The 23,269-nt window shown below is 28.7% G+C and overlaps 1 protein-coding gene across 1 annotated transcript; it reads left to right on the plus strand.

Annotated features, from left to right (window-relative positions):
* Positions 1-13,607: 13,607 nt before the first annotated feature.
* LOC124842513 (cytokinin dehydrogenase 6-like) lies at positions 13,608-17,581 on the plus strand. The gene is made up of 5 exons (XM_047319013.2): positions 13,608-15,552; positions 15,857-15,984; positions 16,089-16,349; positions 16,474-16,736; positions 16,872-17,581. Exons 1-5 carry the CDS (start codon positions 14,910-14,912, stop codon positions 17,191-17,193), a joined length of 1,617 nt encoding a protein of 538 aa, XP_047174969.1. The 5' UTR covers positions 13,608-14,909; the 3' UTR covers positions 17,194-17,581.
* Positions 17,582-23,269: the final 5,688 nt, after the last annotated feature.

The following is a 23,269-nucleotide window of genomic DNA, read 5'->3' on the forward strand; positions in this document are numbered from 1 at the left end:
TCTCCATTCTTGTACTCTTACATTGTTGCACTCTTAGGCTCCTGTATCGTGGTTATTGGTTTTTAAAATTTTTTATGATTTTTTGCTTTTAATATTTAAAATATTTGAAATTTTTATTATTTGAAAAATAGTTTGTTTGATTTTTTTTGTTAGTAAGTCTGAAGAGGTCATATGGTATCAATTGTTTGACCAACCAAAGCCATATCCCCTTTCTACCTCGACCAATCGAAGTCAAAAAATATGTCAAATATTCAAAATTTTTCAAAAAGTCCACTAGTTTTTATTTCTTTTTTTTTCTGAAGAGAACATATTATTTCAGTTATTTGACCAATCGATTCCATGTCACCTTTATGGTATGAGTTTCTGACTAACCAATACCAAAAAGTTGATGAAAATTTCAAAGTTGCCATTTTTTATTTATTTTCTTTTTATGATTAGTTCCTATGACTTCAGTTGTTAGTAGAACCGATGCCACGTAGTTTTTATGTTTTGGTTTTACGCAAAACAGAGACCAAAACTTTGATTAAAATTTAAAAGTATCGCTGAAAATTTTAATTTTTTATTTTATTAATAGCCGATGTCATAGAGGTGTTATTGCTTCAGTTATTTTAACAACCAAGATAATATGTCTTTGTAGGGTTAAAATTTTGTAAAAAAAAATAGAAGACTCATTTCTACAATTTTCTTCTTTCTTTCACCTGTGCGAACCAACACCGTTGCACAATTATTCATGGTATGAAGCTATAAGATAATAAGGTCAAGGTCATGGTAGAGGAAATTATACTACATTATTTATTTCTTGTGCCAACAGATAAGATATTTGTTGTGATACATATATTTCAATATTTTCTCCCCTAATCTAAAAATTTTATTGATTCTATATTTGTGACTCTCTTAGTATGGACTCCCATTATACATTTGTCAATTTTGAACTTTACATGTTATTCATGTTCTACACACAAAAAAAAATTCATTTATCTATTGAACACCTTCATGGTGCATTACACCATCTTGTTGAGAAATTAAGATTGATATATCATATGAATAAATCAAGTTATTATATTCTTAACTTATAATCTTCACCTCTTACCTAAACTAAATTTAAATAAAAAGTTTATAAAAGTTTGAATATATATAAAGAGAAACAAACTTGTGAGTAGAGTGTATCATGTTTCTAAAGCAAGATGTGGAAATTATACATGAACACAGTGGCATCTAAATCAAAATGATGAACCATGTTTGTTTGTTGACCTTAAGATTATGGTTCACACTACTCTCAAAGGATTATCTGCAGCCGTAAAGTAGCAGCATATAATCACCAAGAGCAGTTAACGTTGACACTAACACTAATTCTTTTTACTACTTTCACTTACCACCATTCGTTTCTCTTTTTCGCCATTTTCATATACCTTTGCTTTTCAGTTGGAAACTCAAAAAATAAATGAAAGGTAAAGCAGCATTTAGATTTCTACAATGAATTTTCAAATTACCTAAGAAAAATAAAAACATATAACAGTATATAGTTTATCAATGATTCAATCTAAAATTCAAAACATTGACTGATTGAAGTCATAATATTGACTTGAACATAAAGTCACAATTACAATAAATTAGTACGTTTAGAAACTTATTATATATCTCTTCCTTATTATACCTTCACTGTTGTTCTAATCGACATTAATATAACCCATTTACAAAATACTTTTTTTTTGGGTCTATATTTGAAACACTTTGTGAAAGATAAAAAATAGACACGAGAAAACTATGCATATATAATTATAAAAACATTAATTGATAATTACAATGTAATTAAATATACTCTGAAACAAGTTCAATTCCATTCTAAATATGGAGATTTACACGTGTAATTAAATAGTATAGTCGCAATTGTATAAGTTTGAAATAATTTAAAGGGGTTTGCTAACGCGCGTACGCCTGTTTTTCAGTTGGTACATTTTAGTAATGTGTACCGGATTTTAGTAGACAAAAATACCTGTATATATGGATTCTAAGTTTTAAGGTTAAGGGTATTTTAATAATTTTCATTCTCAAAACTTAAAAAAAAATTGAAAAAAATCAGAAACACTGTCGTTAAACAATCTTACAAAAAAATGATTTTATAATGAGTTTTCATCTTATAATTTTTGTCTTATCCATTTTTATCCAATTTTCAGAAGCATAAAGGAATTTGTAATTGACCTGGAAAAAATAAAAAATACTCGCGGTTAAACAATTTCTTACAAAAAATGATTTTATAATGAGTTTTTATTTAATAATTTTTGTCTTATCTAATTTTATCTAATTTTTACCAGCATAATGACATCAAAGGAATTGGTAATTGGCCTGGAAAAAATCAGAAACACTCGTTGTTAAACAATTTCTTACAAAAAATGACTTTATAACGAGTTTTCATTTTATAATTTTTGTTGTATATAATTTTATCTAATTTTCACAAGCATAACGACATCCGAAAGAATTGGTAATTGGCCTGGAGGGTTTTTTTAGAGATGATGATTCAACATATGCAGATGATGAAATTAGAGAGGTTACTGAAGATGGTGAAAATGAAGAGATCATCTTTGCCTGAAGGTGAATATGTCAATGACTCAACTCTTTACAAAGGAAAATTGTTTAACGACAAGTGTTTCTGATTTTTTCAATTGGAGCTACAGTAGGGATGACAGAGAAAAGATTGGAGTGAGAGAGATGAAAGAGAAAAGATTGAGAGGAATGAGAGAGGTGAGTAAGGGTTTGGGGGTTTCTTTTTTTTATTTTTAAGTTTTGAGAATGAAAATTATTAAAATACCATTAACCTTAAAACTTAGAATCCATATATACAAGATATTTTTGTCTACTAAAATCCGGTACACATTGCTAAAATGTACCAACTGAAAAACAGGCGTACGCGCGTTAGCAAACCCCTAATTTAAATTTCTAATGGCAGTGCAAATAGGAAATAATCTATAATAGCTTATATTTTATTGCAAGAAATTTCCTATTTACTAACAAAAATTTGTCGAGGCAGATAAGTTAATATGTAATAATGTTATTTGTGAGGTTAGGGTTTTCCAGTATGGTTTATATATATATATATATATATATATATATATATATATATATATATATATATATAATATATATATATATATATATATATATTCAAATCTTTGATCTAATTATAATTATGTATGTTTTTGTGTTACACCTCCAATGCGTATTTAAACCCTATCAATTAGTATATATGAAGGTTAAAAAAAATTAACAGATAATTAACTTTATAATATAAGTTCAATTTCCAATATTAATGTCCTTTCCTTTTGCTCCTTTTAATCCATCTTTAAGGCTAAGAGCTTGTTTGCCTCCATGTGACCCTTTTTCTCAACCGTACCTTTTTATCTTGAATTCTTGCCACCCTAGTTGTTGCATTAGCTATCTAGTCTTTTAGTAGTCCAAATCCACACCTTTCTGTATGGTAATTGCAAGTGGGAGAATGTGGAAGATAAGTTCAAAGTTATCTCTTTTCTCTCCTGTTTTTGTAAGGACAACAAGTATAAAGATATATATATATCCTCATCTTCTGGATTATTTCGAATGTTCCTGTTTAGTTTTTTCGGCATATTTGCATATTCAAAAACACACTATAATGACCAAAAGGAGTTAGACTAATGACCTTTCTACTCTAAATAAATAAATAAAAATTAAAAGTTAGTTTCAATCTAAAACTTATGTTACATATTAATAATGTTAGTTTAAGCCTTAATTAGAGCACTGTGAAGAAAAATAGAATTAGTTTCTCCATAAACTCATTTGTAGAAAAGTTCTCATATTTTGTCTAATTTTTTATTTTTAAATTATGTATATGATGTATTTTCTTCTGATTTGTCTTCTCTAGAAACGTTTATGCAGAAACTTGTTAAATATATCTTAACATAATTTTTAAGCTAACATTTATCTCATAACTAAAACAATCATTAACATTTTGTCTTCATTATCAACCTCATAAGATCTTGATATTTATATAATTTTTTTTACAGATTAATGTATTCTAGTTTGTATTTTCTTCTCAACTAATTTTTGTGCAACAACTATACCACACACAGTATAAGCTGACAAAAGTCATCCTCATTTTAGGGTTCTCAAAAAAGTTAATCTCATTTTTTTTACTCAACTCATTTTAATCCGCTTGCTAAGCAATCTCATCTATGGAAAACACATTGACCCACTTAAATTTAAAAAACAATTAGAAAGTTAGACACAATATCAACAAACCTCAATATTTATAATCTCCATTTATCACAGCAACTATTTTGTCAAAATGACAATAATAAAAGAACACGAATAAAAATTAACCCATGAAAAAATTTAATTTTAATGTGGATTGAAACTCACTTTTGATGAAAGTTTCACGTCAATTACAGATAATTACAGATAAGACCAATTTATAGTATATAAGTGGATGCAAATTTCATCTTACAAGCTGCTCTTGGGAGTTGAATTAGGCTTAAAATTCACTTCTTAACATGATATTAGAGTGAGGTTAAAGTTTATCTTAACGAGATTTGTGTGGATATTTTTACAACTAAATCTTCAGCAAGACACACTCTTTATTTATTTTTACAAGGAATTGGTGGTTTATATTTCAAATATCTTATTCTAGATGCTGCGAGAACCACAACTTGGATGTAGAATGGTTTTGAATGAATGTCTCTGTACTATATTATACCTTGTGTCCGTTTTCAGTGTGGTCCTGTTTCACAATATCTATTTGTGTTCTATATTTGGACACCCTTGTTGTGTCTTATGCTTTATTCTCGTTCTCATCACTTATTCATGAAATCTCTTTCAGTGGCAGAAGACAAAACATTGTTGTTTCTCTGGACATATACTAAGGTACACCAGTTATTGTGTGAGAGGAGCTTTGACACAAGGCACATGATGGGGATGATGATAAAAGTTCATATGTCTGATATTGAAAACATTTAATCTATTCAATTATCCCTTTAAAAGATGCTCTTCTTATAGACGTGTAAAGTGAGTACACTTTCGGTTGCATCAAATTAGAATAAGTTTAGATTTCATTGTTCTTTTAAGATCTAGATGTGAAGGAGATTAGTATATTATTAAGCAAGAGTTAGTGTGCATGTTGATATTTTTAGGTTATTAATTAAGAAGCTAATGAAAGAACGACAACATGGGTGTGTTTGAGCTTTAGAAAGGGAAATGAATAGGTAGTTTTGTGTTTTACTTTGAAAGTAAGGACAAGAATGAAATGGGGTAATAAGGGATTATAGGGTCTTATGATTGGTGGTGAGACAAGGAGACATTGATTAAAGTGGAATAAAAAGAGGAATGGGGAACATGATAAGAAAAATTATTTATAATCTAATGGTGTTTAGCATCCTAAATGAAAAATGTGTCCTACCAACCCCTCTAAGGGGAATTTTATAATCACCAAGGGATGATGATGATGATGATGGAGAGTACCTTATGTGGCGATTAAGCCACTCAAGTTCGGCTTGGTGGGCTCTTATCCTATTTGCAATATTATCATTCGTCACTCAACAATCCCTCACTACCCAATCCTCATCAACTCATTTTTTATTTTTTTAATTTATTCCTAAACTTTTTTTACTCTACATTCAAAATTCGGATCATCTTAGCTTTTCAACCTTTTATCCGTTTTTTTAATCTTTGTTTTAAAGTATAAAAACATTCAGAAAGCAAGAAATTTTCATATTTTTTTTTAATTTTGAATTAAATTATTTAAAAATGAATTTTTAAAAGATAAACTTAGATACATATTTAATTTTTAATTACAAACCAAATCAAATTAATTAATAAAATATTACTGTAAATAAATCTGATCTTCATTCAAATGTAAATTTAAATAAATTGTGTTGTAATAAATAATTAGTTATATTATTCTATTGGTTCCAAAATTTGGATTAAAAGTCGTAAATCGGTTCCTCAATTATTTTTTATCCTAATTTGATTCTTAGTTTTGAAAAATTGATATAATCCAGTTTTTGTGTTAATTTGGTAAAAATGACGTTAAATAAATAGTACCTAGACATATTGTTTTAAAGTTTTAAAATGACATAGCTTAATAAAAAAGTCTGTGATGTGGAATTTGAATTTTTAAAAATAGAAAATCGGAGAACATTTGATGAAACAATTTTTTGTGAAAAAAATTAGAGATTCAATTCGTAGGTTTATTGTGAGAGTTTAGGGATTGAAGAAGCAATTATCGAAATTAGAGTTCATCTAGTGAAATTATTAATGTTGCATCTTATTCTTTCACTATTGAATCTTTGATCTTCGTCTTTCTCGCGTGTGTCATGTTGTGGAAAACATTAGTATGAGTAAGGTCGTTAATAGAATATTTGTGATTAAGAAATGTGTTTACTTGATAGAAGTGTACTAATTTTACAAATTTTATCACTTATCCCCTTGTCACTTATCTAAATGCTTTTAGCAAATTATGAGTAAAAGGAAGTGAAATATCAGTTTTTGTAGCATAATCAAACAAGATATTATAAGTGCTAAAATGTACATGAGTTATGATTAAAATAAGTACATATCAAAGTTTCACAAGATACAACAGAAACTCCTCAAAATTTTCAAAGATCTTAAAATTAGGAAGGAACTCTCAAAAACTAAATAAATAACCCAAGATATTATAAAATAAATATAACAGAGAAAATACGTGAGAGAGAATTAGAGTTTGAAAGTGTGTGTTTGAAGGAGGCATTAAACATTATTTATAAATGGAGGAGGGATATTGTAACGGGCCAAAATCTCATGGTTTGTGGAAGAAATATCCAACAACAAATCAACATTCAGAATAACTATGGCTTGTGGAAGATCCCCCAATTTGCAGAGTCAAAATATGTCAATGCTAGTGACACCAAGCATTTTGTAGGGGGAGTGAGTCTTATGGTAGACGAGATGCAACATTTATATTTTGAAATACATTTGTAAAATTCTATTTTTATAGTATTAAGTGTGTCATGTTGTGGAAGTAAGGTTGTTAATGGGATATTTGTGATTGAGAAATGTTTTTACTTGAAGGGAGTGTAATCCAATAAAGTCATAGTTTTGAGAATAAATCAAGTATAAGTTAGAATAATGCATTTAATAAAAGGAATAAATATGTTTTCAGTCTCTTAATTTTCAATGAAAATTGAAATTAGTTTCTTTAAAATTTTGACTAAATATAGTTTTCAAACTTTAGAAACGTGTATATTTAACTCTTTTAACTAAATTTATTTGATGTTTCAAATACCATAACATTTAAGGTATTTATACTGTTTGATATATTTGCGCTTTAATATTAGCTAAGAAACACAATTAAAATATCAAATAAATTTAACAAAATTTGATTAAAAGAATCAAATTTACACTATTCTAAAGATAGAAGACTAAATTGGTTCAAAATTTTAAAAATAAACTAATTTTAAATTAAAAATTAAGAAATAAAAACATATCTAACCCTTAATACAAACAAATAAAAAGAAAAAAAATTGAATATTACCTTAATTTTTTTTATATTGAAAGTGATGTTATTTCATTCGTGTTCAAGATCTATCAATAACATATCCTAACTCAAATAGACTAAATGGATCTACTGCAAAAATAATTTATGAGACTACTTAAAAAAACATTTTCTATCTAAGCAACTGAATTCTACATTTAAGTTTGAAATCAATTATTAAAATATATGCCTAAATTATTTTGATCAATAATATAGTTTGGTTTTAATTCTATACACCTTTTCACCCTAAAAATGGTATATTCTGTTTGCATGTATGTACGTACGAAACTAACCATAGTTACGAAAGAAAGATGCAACATCTCAAAGTGTGAAAATTCTAATTTTTTTATACTGTCAAAGGTTTCTGCTCTTCATAAGGTGGGTACCACTTTTTTAATTATGATAATTAGCTGAGCTAACAACAGTTTGTGCCTTCTTTTATTTATTAATGGTCGGTCTCCTTCTAGAAAACAGCCCATCAATTAGGTCTTTCACCATAATTGACAACACTGTTACTTTGGTTTACATTTCACATTATCATTAGTCAGAATGCACACTCACACAAATATTAAATTGTCGTTTTTTATATTTCATAACTTATTCATCAGTATGATTTAAAAAATTTCTTAATATTATATTTATGTCCAATATTTAACAGCTGTGGATACGAATGAAATAATTTATAAGTCAACATAGACAAATGAAGAATAATTAACTTACTATAAAATTAAAATTAATAAATTTATCTAATATTAAATATAAATATAAAGCATGCTAAAATGTAAATCTCAATTATGATATAGCAAAAGTTTATTTAAAAAATAGTGATACTCCAACCATCTGATTGATTATAACACCACTAAAATATTATTTAAAACCTGAATCTTGGCTGGGGCATCTGCATGAACAGAAAGTTGTTTTATGATGTTGGTTGGTTTCACATATCATGATTATGTCACTGTCATACTAATTAATCAAACTTTATTATTATTATTATTATTATTATTATTATTATTATTATTATATTAAAATTTATATGTGTGTCTAAGTTTTATGTTAAGTAAAAATAATAATATATAAAAAAAAATCTATGATTTTAAGTTGAAAATATATTTTATGCAAATTTAATTGAAGTTTGATTTTTGTTAACTGTCTTAATAGATTTAACTCAAAAAAACTATTAGTATATCAAAATCGAAAATTTATCTTGAGAACGACTCAAAGTAATAATCATTGAATATTCCAAATAAATCTTTCTCAACAAAATTTATCAAAATATTGAATATATATATATATATATATATATATATATATATATATATATATATATATATATATATATATATATATTTTAATGAAGAGAATTTGATTCCACTGTCACCATCCTTCCCAATATGGAAACCGTCAAAAATGAGTAAGCCATACAACCATTATCATTTAATTATTTAATTTTTGTATCCAATTATGATTGTTCCCTAATATTAAAAACTTATGCAATATTTTAGTAAAAGTGCAAGTGTTTTTTATTTCATAATAAAAAGTGTATCTAATCCAGCAATAGTTAGTTGATGAGGAAATAATTAAGTTGCTCCTCCATGAAATTATGACATTATGTTGCTGTTTGAAAAAGTTTTTAAAGTTTAAGAAAGGAGAGAAATAAGACAAATCTCTTCATGTAAAATATCATTTATAATATTTACATATTCTTCAAATATGTAAAATATGGGTTGGATTATGATTTATATTCGATAAAAATTAAACTCTTCAGAGAGTAATTAATGTATAATAGGATATTTTTAAAATTTTAATTTTTATTTAAATTCATTATTGATTCTTATAATTTTACCGTTATTTAATTTTTTTATAGAATATTATACATTTGATTTGTCCACATTTGTAACATTTAGTACTTTTAGGACTCAACAGAGCACAATAATACTTAAGGGTCTAAAATTACAAAAAGAAAAATCTCTATTTTATTTTATTGTCTTTACATTTTTATTTAACTATTATAATTATAAAAACCAAAAATAAACGTTTATAAATAAATACATAATAGAAAAGGAAAGAAGGAAAACCAAATAAAACAAAAATGAAAAAAAAATATATATATAAAAAAAAGGAAGGTGACGCATCATATTGTAGCGTCAATGTTTCTTTGTTGAACATTGACAACAACTTAACAACGGATCAAAATAACTAAACTATCAAACTGCATAATCAAAATTGACTCAATATAGGAAAAAAAAAATGAAAATTGCATGATTAATGAATTGTCACTTGACATATTTGAAGAATGAAAATACATAATCAATGTATTGTCATATGTACAAACTTTTTTAAAACATTAGATAGCAATAATAATAAAAATTATACTCGCAAATATTTGTAGGTACATGAATATTAAAATGAATATATTTACTAGATATTTATATATGATGTGTACCGATATTTTAATTACTTGTTTATTAATAACATGAATATAGTTATCATGATATCTAATTTACAAATACTCATTATATAACAGAATAAAAAATTTATTTATTTATATTGAATGAATAATATTATAAGCTTGTGAGATTAATAGTTATTCCATGGTAGAGTGTATCATTCTTTCACACCTTCCTTCTTATATAATACTATGCATTTCACTCTCATAAGAAAACCTATTATTTATAACAAAGTACGCACATCCTTCAACTATAAAAAAATATTAGTTCATTGTACATGTTGTTGAAAAGATATCGTTATCGTAAAAGTGAAAAGGTTGAACAATATGAAAAAAAAAATTAAGAGTTTAGCAAGTAAAAGTGAAATATATATATATATATATATATATATATATATATATATATCTATATTTATTTATAAATATATTTATTTAAATATGTTAATCAACAACAAATTTTAATAACTAACTTTTATTTATCAAATTTTCAACACATTTTTTTTTTCTGAATAGACATGATAAATCTATTTTGTACTAATAAACAACCCATGTACATGTATCTATATATATATATATATATATATATATATATATATATATATATATATATATATATATATATATATAATAGTAAAAAAAGTGTATAACGAATATTAGAAAAAGTATATGTAGATAGATAGTCACACATATATGAGAAGGAATGATTATCCAACCGACATAATAAAGATGAGTTACTACTATACTGTACTATCCTGAGATAATCTCATAAGAATCTTGTGAAAAGTGCCCCACCATTGGCAACCCTCATAGATTCTCGAAAACCATGGTTAAATAGACCCTTCACCAATGTCAAAATGCATTGATTTGGTAGCTTCTACCTTTGCTACATAACAAGTGTTTCTGGCAGAACTTATAAAAGCTATCATTAATTATTTAACCACCGATATCTTCTTGTTATATGTACCGTCCAGTCCTCTTCATTCATGAACCGAACGTCCATCCAGATCGAACACCGATATCTTCTATTATATAAAAGCTGACAAAATAACGAGAAAAAACCTAACATTATTACAACATATATACCATTATCATGTTGCAACTACAATTCCAAAATCTTTCTAGCTCTCTGTTACTAATGAAAAACGAGAAGAAAGTTATAACTTGTTCAACTTTTGTTTCTATGGACACTATGTTGTTTGATATGCATTAAACACATACATTGTCTTATGTTTACTAGGCCACTCATTATATTCACTCTCTTCTTTTCTTCTAATACTCCAACACAAACTTGGACGGTCTTCACTTTAGTAGAGGAGTGTAATTTTTACCTTTAAATTTTTTTATAATTGTGTTCTAATTAACTTTTGAAAAGTAGTTTTAATTAGTTTTTTTTTTAAATTATTAATGACATTAACGTCATGGTCAATACGTATTCTTTTTAATTTTTAATTTTTTTAAAAAAATATTATAAAAATATTTATTGTCACAGTGTTAAGTCTTTCGTGTGACATGTGACATTACCAATATCATGTGACAAGATACTCTCATGTATCAATGTCAAGTGTCATTGTCCTCATTTTAATTTAGTTTTTGTGTATGTCTTTATGATTCATCTAATCTTTTCAAAATAGAAAAATGTTGTCACTCTCCAAATTGATACAAAATTTATACTCTTCCAATTGACACAAAATTTATATTTGTACAAATGTTATAATGATATTTTTATTACAAATAATTTTTTAACATATTATATATTATTAATTCATGCTAATTGATGTTTTTTTTACACGATTAACTCTAATACATGTTTATTATAAGAATAAATTAATTAATACCGTTTATATAAATAATAATTTTGATTTTTTTTTAATTGAAACTAAATTTATTACTGTATAAATGTTATATTAATATTTATATTAAAATTTAGTGGTTAAAGTCATGATTAACAAAACATGGGTTAGTAATATACAATAATGTAATATGTTAAAAATTCATTTTTAATAAAAATATTAATATAACATTTATACAAATAATAAATTTTGTCTCAATTTGTAGAAGATCCATTTTGAAAAAACTAAGACTAAATTGAATCAAAGGGACTTATATAAAAACTAAATTGAAATCAAGATAATAACATTTGACATTAACATTGACAAGTGGAAATATCATATCACGTCATGCATCACACTAAGGGATTTGACACATAGTAACCAAAGTTTTTACAAGATTTAAGAAATAAAAAAAAATCACATAATGACACATGACATGCCGTTAATGCCATTCGTAATTTTTTTAAAAGGTAAATTAATTGAGATACTTTTTCAAAAGTTATGATGTAATTAAATTTTTTTTAAAAATGGGAACTAACTTGACACTCTTCCACGAAAATAAAGACCATGTGAATAATTAAACCTAACATGTATAAACAAACATTGATACATATGTTCTACTTCACATATACATGTATATAGATTTTTATATCTTAATGAATTTGTTATTAGATATTCTTTTCTATTATACAATCCATTCAAAAATTTAAGGGTTAAATATGTTTTTAGTCCCTAAACTATTGGTCATTTCTGGTTTTCGTCCCTCTTCCAAAGTAAGGTACACTTTAGTCCTCAATCTTTAAAAAACGTTCGTTTCAGTCGAAAAAACGAACGTTTTGAGGACTAAAACGATGACTAAAAACAAAATTTTGAGGACTAAAACGAACGTTTTTCTAAAGAATGAGGACCAAATTGTACCTTAGTTTGGAAGAGGGACGAAAACCAGAAACGGCCAATAGTTTAGGGACTAAAAACATATTTAACCCAAAATTTAAATATTTTTTAGAATTAAATATATTTTAAGTCCCTTAATTTTCATACGAAATTAGATTTCATTTTTGTGCCAAACGTTGAATAATTTTCATCCTCAAACTATTAATAATGAATTTAATCATGGTGACTGGATGACGTTAAAATTTTGTTGATGTGACACATGACTTTGCTATGTGTGTGTCCACATTAGCACATGTTAATATATAACAACACCATTTGCCATGTTAGCAAATCTTTAATGTCGTTTAATCACAATAATTATATTCATTCATTAATAAAATTTGAGAAAATAATTCAAAATTTAAAATAAAAACAAAATTCAATTTGACATGAAAGTTAAGAGATTAAAAACATATTTAACCTTGTTTTAATAAAAAAAAATGGGATAAAAACTTGAAGAATCTAATACATCTTATAAGCATTAAATAAAGCTTAAGATTTTATGACAATAAATATAACTAAGTACTAAATTAATTATTTAAGCGATCTTCTTCAATTGGTTGTTGTCATGTAATGTTTATATTGTGATGTGGAGATATAGGAGTTAAATGAAAGATCACGTATTAAAGCAATTATGATCTAATCCAACACTAAAACGATCTATCTTATAATTTGAAAATTTAGATAATTCTTCATTTGACGTCTCTAAGCATGATTATCTTTATATTATTCTTTAAAATAAGGGTTTTAATAAGTGGAAAAAATCAAGGATAATTAAAAAAATGGGGCCAAAATTACAATTAAAAAGAAAGAAAGAGAATAAAGCCAAATAAATGTCAGCAATAAAAGGAGAACAAGTGGAATCCATAAGCAGGAAATAGAATATCCTAATTAATTGACTGGAGACAGAAATAGTAATCCAACTAATTAAGGAGAAGAAAACAAAAAGAGACAAACACTAAGAAGTATCATGATTATGTTTTCCCCTCAATGAAACATAGATGCTGCTACCTAGAGGCTATTCCCACACACAACAGAACAAGGCAGGTTTTCTTTCCAATTTCAGGACCACATGGAACCCATTGCTGATCAAAAAACAATTCCAACGACAGAACTCAACAATGCATGTTTTTCCAATCCTATGCATCACTCTAAGAACCTGTAAAATCTGTGATTGGACCAAAAACACAACTTGCAATGGAAAATGATAAAAGGGTAGAAGAGTACGAGTAGCAGAGTAATTCAGTGGCATCCAAATATAACAAAAGGAAGGTATAGACAAGAAAACCACTAAAAACTTGTCCAATAGCTTCGTACAAAAGATTCTAAATAACATCAGCAGCAACAGCAGTGGTGCATTGGTGCAGTGGTGCAGCATTGCATCAGAATGTTAGTAGCAGTCTTTCATTGTTTCCATTTGTTGTTCTTCCAATACCTTGGCCTACAAAGGAGGGCCCAAGAAGAGTCCCTAGACCCTACATGGTTCATCAGTAGCACAAAATGAATCAATCTTCACGTGTCACAAGGACCAAAAATTGCCCCACCACTGTCATATCTCCCTCTTGAATGTATTAATACAACCCCGCAAGTCCTTCTCATTCAATTTAATAACACCGATACTCGATGTTTACACTCCGACAGTAATGGATTCACCACCACCACCGTCACCACCACCCCAACATACTGAGGTAGACAGCAGCATGGGCATACCAAGAGCCTTTCATAGGCAAGACAAAACCAAGGACTTTTTTTTTATTTCATTTCCCTAAATGGGAAAAATAAAATAAATAGAGCATACTTAAATTGGTTAATGATCATACAATTTGAAACATGTCTGTCCTTAATGGAAAGATGGGGTTGTGGTAGGAACTGTTTGGAAAAGTGGGAAGATTTGTGAGATCTCTCTTTGTTTTCACTTTTCCTCTTCAAGTTGGCTTAAGTATGATGGGTTCGGTTTCTCTTTTGAACAAACTAGCTCAAAAGGGAGAACCAAAAGGAATCCTCCCAAGTAATCAGTCTTCATACGGATTCTCATAACTGAAAGGTTGACTCAGCCACCTACAAACTTGTATAAATTCTGCCTCAACCCTCTCCTCTTTCTTCACTTCATCACTTCCCCTTTTGTTTTTCTTCCCCCTTTCTCCTCAACCCTTTAACTACCACCATGTCTTCGTGCAGAAAAATGAGATATCCATCGTTTAGCCTCCTCAGAGAATACAACATTCTCTTCATAAGAGGCCTCATGGTTTTGTTCCTCAGTTGCTTAACCATTAGGCTTAATTTCTCTATTTCCAGCATACCCTCTTCACTCAAAGCACTTCCCTTGAAAGGACACTTCAGTTTTGAAGAATCTGACCTTAAACATGTAGCCAGGGACTTTGGCAACAGGTACCAGTCTCACCCTATGGCAGTGCTGCATCCAAAATCAGTTTCTGACATTGCAGACACCATAAAGCATATCTGGAACTTGGGGCCTGCTTCTCATCTCACTGTTGCAGCCAGAGGCCATGGCCACTCACTCCAGGGCCAGGCACAGTCTCATGGAGGAGTTGTGATCAACATGGAGTCACTCGGTGTCCCAGAAATGAAGGTGTATGCAGGAGAATCTCCTTATGTGGATGTCTCGGGAGGAGAACTGTGGATTAACATCTTGCATGAGACACTAAGGTATGGATTGACACCAAGATCATGGACAGACTACTTACATCTCACAGTTGGTGGCACTTTATCCAACGCTGGTGTAAGTGGCCAGGCATTTAGGCATGGTCCCCAGATAAGTAATGTTCAGAAGCTGGAGATTGTTACAGGTTGGTAACTAAGTGAAAAAAAATATGTGTTGATAAAACCATGTGGCAGATAAGAACAAGGTCAAGAGTCTGAAGGGGGTTAACATATAAAACATACTCTACATATTCCACATAAAACAACAGCTACTATTTTTGTGTTTTGTGAACTAATAATTCACTTGAAACTGACATGATTCCCTAGTATACATTATTTGACTTAGCCTTGGCCAAGGTAGGAAGTCTCAAGTTGTAAATAGGTTTTTTTAAACAAAAGATATGCTTTCTCTTGGATGAATGAAAAAGATGGTCTGTAAAATGACTGCAGGAACAGGAGAGGTGGTAAACTGTTCTGAGGAGCAGAACGGTGACCTCTTTCACAGTGTACTTGGAGGGCTAGGTCAGTTTGGCATTATAACAAAGGCAAGAATATTCCTGGAACCTGCACCTACCATGGTAATGCATCAAGGACAAGAATACAAGAAACAAGGTCCTTTGTATTTTAATTATATACTTGCAAGTACCTGTTGTGATCATGGAGCGTTTCTGTTTTTGAACAGGTAAAATGGATCAGGGTGCTGTATGCAGATTTCACAGCATTCACTAGAGACCAAGAGAAACTGATATTTGCAGAAAAAGCTTTTGATTACGTTGAAGGATTTGTGATAATAAACAGAACCGGTCTGCTAAATAACTGGAGATCATCCTTCAACCCACAAGACCCAGTTCAAGCTAGCAAGTTCAAGTCAGATGGAAGAACTCTCTTCTGCCTTGAATTGGCCAAATACTACAATCTGGAAGAAACCCTTGTGGTGAATCAGGTGAGGGACCAACAGCTAAACAAAAAGTTTTTTGTTTTACGACTTTTGAAAAATACATTACACATAAACAAATGAAAAAACTTAACTAAACCATCTCTCTAACTGTGTTGGGTTTCTTTTGCAGGAAGTTGAGAAACATTTGTCCCACTTGAACCATATCCCATCAACACTTTTCCTAACAGAAGTCACATATGTAGATTTTCTAGACAGGGTGCATATCTCAGAGGTCAAGTTGCGTTCAAAAGGCTTGTGGGATGTTCCCCACCCATGGCTCAATCTTTTTATACCCAAAACCAAAATACACCATTTTGCAGAGGTTGTCTTTGGGAACATCGTAACAGAAACCAGCAACGGCCCTGTCCTTATCTACCCAGTAAATAAATCAAAGTAATCACACAAAAACTTGTTTTATTAAGCATGCATAGCTTATATGATTTTTACTTATAAATGTTTGATACATGATGATTTACAGTTGAATGCATGCCCCATTTATTAATGTTTGTTAGTTTGTTTTTTATGCAGATGGGACAACAGAAGTTCTGTTGTTATACCAGAAGAAGATATTTTCTACTTGGTGGCATTTCTTGCCTCTGCAGTGCCCTCTTCCAATGGTTCTGATGGGCTTGAACACATTCTGAGTCAGAACAAAAAAATCTTAGAGTATTGTGAAAGAGCTGATCTTGGAGTAAAGCAATACTTGCCACACTACACTACACAGGAAGCATGGAGGGTGCACTTTGGTTCTCGGTGGCAGATTTTCCAGCAAAGAAAATCACTTTATGACCCTTTGGCTATACTTGCCCCAGGCCAACAAATTTTTCAAAAATCAATAACCTTCTCATGACGTACCCACCTTTTAATAACGTGAAAAAAGAAAAAAAAAAGTTTTAAAGTAGCATACATGTGTGCATATATTTATACAGATTTAAATAAGTTTTTGATATCTCAAGTTTCACTCCTATTGGTTTTTTATCCCAACTTTTAACAAATATGTCGTTTGATGATTATAATACAAAACTTTTAATTTAACGCTTAAAATGTCACAGTTAAATGAAATATATTAAAATATGATATTCTTATAGTTAAAATATTAACATTATTACACTAAAAAGTGTAAGTACGTATGAGGTCATATCGTATTTATTCAATGTTAAAAATAAATCATTTAGTGATACTGATTTTAATGTAAATCAATTTTTGGAGGTAATAGAAACTTATTTAATCTTTTTTTATTTATTTTTAGTTTTCTGTGTATTTATGCGTTGTGGAAAATCTTATATTAGTTGTAAATATAGTCCGATTATATTATATAAGTGCATAATATAAAGAAGCTAGGAGAATTTATATTATAATATAAATATATTTAAATTGTAATATATAAGTAATTACTAATATTTTTTTGTTCTATTATTACGATAACCTTTTGTACTTTCGTAACATCCCAAAAATATAGGAATAAACCATATAATAGAATAATTATATTTAATAATAAAACAGTTCAGTCTTACACTATTCAAGCGTACGGTTTTGGCCGAACGGCCTTACATAAATTCCAAAAGTAAACTGTACTAAAATAAAGAAAACATGACCGAACGGCTTACAAAAGCCAAAGTACCGATCGGTCAGAATCAAAAAGGAAAGGAAGTGACCGAACGGTCACTTCATGCTAAACTGCTAATTCCAAAACCGAATGCTCTATGGTTCGGTCTTTACTTCAACTTCTCCTAGATTCGCATCTTCCAAAATTTCTTCTTCCAGCGCCTTTTCAAGTAGCGCGCTTCCATCTGCTCACATCCACACGGATGATCATTGCAACGACAAGACGAACGTACAGACAGGACAACATAAGGAAAAACACAGGGTAAGCTTATGTAATTTAATTCAAGTAATAACATACATTTTCATATGCAAGCACATTCAAACACATTCCAATAAACGATTTAATCAAAACCCTGATACTAGACCGACTGTCCGGACTGTATGAATTCTGTGTAGCTACGACGTTCGTGCACCCGGGTGATGTAGTAGCTAGAATTCTCATCAGCTGCCACCCGAGGCTAGTCCGTTCCATCCAAAGTACCCCTAAGGACTAGGACCTCCTGCCGTTCCCACACATGATCTACTCCCCTCTACTTGAGGACGAGTACTCACGGAACATCAGGATGAATCGCCAGCTAAGCTTTGTCCACATTCATACTTTACAATATCAATATTCATCCAAGAGTCGTTCCTCCCCGGAACGCTCGTCCAACTTCATATCATTTCATTCATAATCATTTTCAATTCCATCCTTCATTATCACTTTTCTCAAATTCATCTTTGTTCAAAGGTTTATAAAGACACCAGAAACTGAACGTTCAATTCTCACCCAGAACGAGGACGAACACTTGAGACGATACAGATAGGTCTCCAACCCCAAAATAGAATAAGACCAAGAGAATTACTTTTAGATTCAAGAATTATCCTGGGTAAAATATATATATAATGTAACGAACGTTATTGACATTGTGAATCAATTAAATGAACTAACTCTCGTGAGTTTAGACCCTCACTCAGAGAATAGAGTAAGTACGAAGACTCTAGGCCGGATCAAATGAACGTAGACACATCAGAACGTTAAATAACCATAGTTTAGAATCAATCATATACAGGAACCTAATGCCCGTCAATGACCGAACACGGTAAAAGGATTTACTGAATTTGAACGAACGCTGATTCATCAAGTTTAAATAAATTAAAACGATTACGAGCGTTCGGTATAAGACCGAGCCACACTCATTACGAGAGCTTGGGTTGAGACCCATTACTGATTTAAACTCATAATAGAAATATTGATAGTAATAAATATAATACGAGATGATGGAGATAGGGTTTAAGAATGACTAAGTATCCAACTATATGTTTACAAGATTCTCAATTCCTCACATAACACTCAGGGGCATCTACGCTTGGCCGAAAGCTCAAACATAGCATTATTACCAGAGGGCGTTCGTCCTCAACTAGAATTCTTTCCAAATGAAAGAATCTCATTTCAACTATATTCAACAGGAAAACCGAACGGTCAATGACCATTTAGTGACGAACGTACTTTATCATAGTGAAATCTCATATACAGAATCTTTTACATTCCAACTCATTTTTCTTAACTTATAACTTCATAACTTCAGAACTTTATAAAATTCCTATCATAATCAATTTTCATATCTCATACAGCACATATCATATAAGTTTAACATATTTCATACATTATAACCTAATTCATTCATATTTCATTTCATCTTATCCAATAAACGAACGTTCATTCCATATAATCATATCAACCATCATGCATCAAAATCATTCAGTCAACTAAACGAACGTTCAGACAGTTCATCAGCAAACCAATCAAATTAAATTAAATAAGCTTCCCTTACCTCTAGTGTGAACGTACGTCCTTCAGACTAAACTCAGTTAGCAGAAATAAGATTTCTTCTACCCTCAACGCTCAACCAAACTCTTCAACTAAAACAAGTTACAGAAAACCAAGATTGGTTCAGATAAGGTGACTGCATGCAACCAGAGCTTGGCTTGCATGTTCATACGGACGAACAAATAAAGACGAGAAACTTACCAGTTTCAGAATCCAGAACTGTTCGGTTCAAAGTGAAGCTTGAGACGCCGGAAACGCTTCTATGGTCTCTGAATGATGATCGGAGAAGAGAAAGGGTGAGTTTCTTTAGAGAGAAGATAAAACTCTTAGAGAGAAGAAGGAGAATTCGAAAGATCAGGATTTTGGAGAAGATGAGTGCATGCAGAGAGTGTGACGCGGTTTTCAAAAAAATTAGTTTTGTTTAAAACGAACGTCCGCTCGTCTGCTGACACCTGCATTCCACTATCTGATTTTCGAATCTTCGACGCTTGACACCTGGCGTCTGCGCAGAGGATTTTGGGTGCGTTTTTAATGAGTCTGAACAGAGGGTTTTGGGATGCGTTTTCCGAGATTTAACAACTTTCGTCATTAAATTTAATTTTTTTTAATTTAGTTTTTATTCTTTTTAAACTGAGTTAATATAATTTCTTTTTAAATTAAGAAAGAGTTGTTAATAAATTATGAGTTAAATCATTTTTAACCTAACTTCAATTTGTTTAATTTATAGATTAAATGAATTGAGTTAAGTTTTACTCATATTTAAAAAAAAAACCTTTTTTGTTTAATTCAACCTGAATCAAACTTATAATAAGTCAAATTAATTTACAAATTAAAATTTATTTTGATATTTTTATAATACAACAATGACAAGTGACATAAATGACGAATACCATCAATCAAAATTGGATTATTAATGAAAAGATTATTTAATTAATATTTTAGTGCTTTTTATTATTTGACTTATATTATTTTTATATATTATTAAAGTAACTTGTAAAGGGACTGTTTTATATCATTAAGAGTGTCAAACTATATTTTTTAAAATAAATTTTATAAAGTATAGAAAAAAATATGTATTTAATTTGAGAATGAAACAAAATTTTCAAAAAATAGTTTTGAAAGGAAAACATTTTTTTTTAAATAGATATGAGAGATCATGAGTTGGATCCAATTAATCATAATCGTATCATTATAACTAGTTTTTCATTTTATTTTTTAATAATTTTTTTCTGTTAAGAATAATTTAAGTATAAGTCAAAATCTTATTTTAAATAAAAGAGACAAAATTAAATACTATATATGATGAAATATCCGTAAATTTATTAGTTTGAAATTTTGAATTAAAAATGATGTCAAATGTCCTGTAAAATAAGACTTAATGTCAATATACACAGATATAACTTCTCCTTAACAAATTCTTCACTTAAAAATATAAACCAATCATTTTCTTATTAAAATATTACTATTATCTTTCTCTCTTTTAAAAAATAAAATTATATTAAAAAATATAACCAAATACTTATTAGGTATCCATGCTCATCATAAAATTGTTTTAAATTTTCAATCAAGGTCGAATATGAGATTTTATTTTTGATCTTATATCCTCCTTGAATATTGTTGATATAAATTGATTAGGCTAAGATAAACTAAATATTATGTTTGCAATATAATATATTCGTACAGTTTTTTTTCTTTATTAACTTATTTGTTCAATATTTCAATTTATTATAGAGGATATAAGGAAAATCTCTTCATATGTTATGGTCTTTTAAGAAAAAAAAAATCTCTTTTTGAAACATTTAATACGACATTAAAGTTAATTCTTTTTCCACAGGACACATTGTGTTTTGGCATTGGAGATATCTATGACCCAAAAAATTATATTCATAAGATAGGATTGATGCATCCTAAACCTCTCAGTTACCTTCTTCAAGTATACTAGTTTATAAATAGTGATATCATCTACATTAAAACTCAAGAATAACATAGTCTTTTATTTCTTTTCCAAAGTGTAGACACAATTATCATAACTGTTCATCTGGAATCCCATCTCCCACAAGAAATCATTTAATATCTTATACCACTATCATACATACATGTTTAGAATATTAGTAGTTTTTACAAAAATGAATTTTTCAATTCTTTTAAAAAATATATTTTTGGTTATAAAAATTAGTAAAGTCATTCTAGGATTCGAATATTGAATATAAGAGATAATATTTTAGAACATTTTTATCTTAAAGAGATGGGCCTATCTATTATTAATCTCACATTTTAAGTTTTTTATATTCAAGTAATACTTGATTTATTTTAAATTAATGTATTTAAATCTTCTATTAATTTTGAATTTAAGTTTGGACAAAAAAGTACATAGAGATTACTTGTAAGTTGAATTGACCAAACCATGTATGGTCCTAAATCAATCATACAAGTGAAAGAAAAAGGCAAAAACAAACCAAAAGGTAAATTACTATATCTTTTAAGGTTCCAAAAATTAAATACAAATTTAATTGAATGTTTTATGAGGAATGTCTAATTGGTTCTAGCAATCTAATTTTATTTATTTCATTTGTTTTACTTTTTAAGACTAATATTATATTGTGCTAATACTTTTTTTAATAATTTTAAATATATTATTTAAATTACTTTTCTAATTTTTTTATATATATTTTTCTTAGATTTGTTTTACTATATTATATTATTATTTTAGTTTAGTTCTCTTATTGTTATTTGTTAAGAGAAGATCATATTAACAAACTTTGATTTGAAATTTAACGTACGTCTAAACAAAACAGCATTTAATTATCTAGAATAAAGATAAAAAGTGTTAAACATTACACTTTAAGTATTCTAAACGCTATAAGAGTGCCTAACAAGAATAACATCTAACAAATTTTTTATACCATCTAGGACAAGTGTTAAACGATTTTGTAATAGATCGTCTAATATAAACAACGTCTAACACAAGTTTAGAATAACGATAAATGTTGTAACTTGTTTTTCTAAACGACATAATGTTACTCAAATATACTACATTAAACGATAGTATTCGAATCATGCCTAAACACTTAGGATCGTCTAACATTTTAAAGCATGTACTTTTTAGTACTCCTTTGTGTGTTATGTTGTACTCTCTTTTTCTTTGCAAATTTTCACCTTTATCAAAAAGTCTACTCAAAATCAGAACAACGTTAAAATATAGGAAGATATTCAATAAATGTTTCATTCATACTTTTTTCTTTCCGTACACACAACATAATTGTTATGCTAAGATGCAACATAACTTCTGAATTTGCCTTAAAGGCTACATCCCTAGAAGAAAGTAAAAAGCTCTTATTAACGAATCTTTTTCAAATATGTATATATAAAGAGGATTGCATGAAGAGAAGAAGAAAAAGAAATATAATTGCAATATGCTCACATTACTTCTCTTTAAATTCTTTCTCTTAAGACTTATCTTTGAAAAGTTCTTTTACAAGTTTTCAGAATATCTTTTATTGATTTCAAATCC

The sequence above is a fragment of the Vigna umbellata genome, chromosome 1 (genome assembly GCF_029865625.1).
Source record: "Vigna umbellata cultivar VRB3 chromosome 1, Vumbellata_1.0, whole genome shotgun sequence".
Lineage (NCBI taxonomy): Eukaryota > Viridiplantae > Streptophyta > Magnoliopsida > Fabales > Fabaceae > Vigna > Vigna umbellata.

Coding starts and splice junctions, on each gene's coding strand:
- LOC124842513 (XM_047319013.2), top strand. CDS start 14,910: ATGTCTTCGTGCAGAAAAATGAGATATCCATCGTTTAGCCTCCTCAGA. Junction 15,553..15,856: donor GAAGCTGGAGATTGTTACAG/GTTGGTAACTAA, acceptor AAATGACTGCAG/GAACAGGAGAGGTGGTAAAC. Junction 16,737..16,871: donor TACCCAGTAAATAAATCAAA/GTAATCACACAA, acceptor TTTTTTATGCAG/ATGGGACAACAGAAGTTCTG.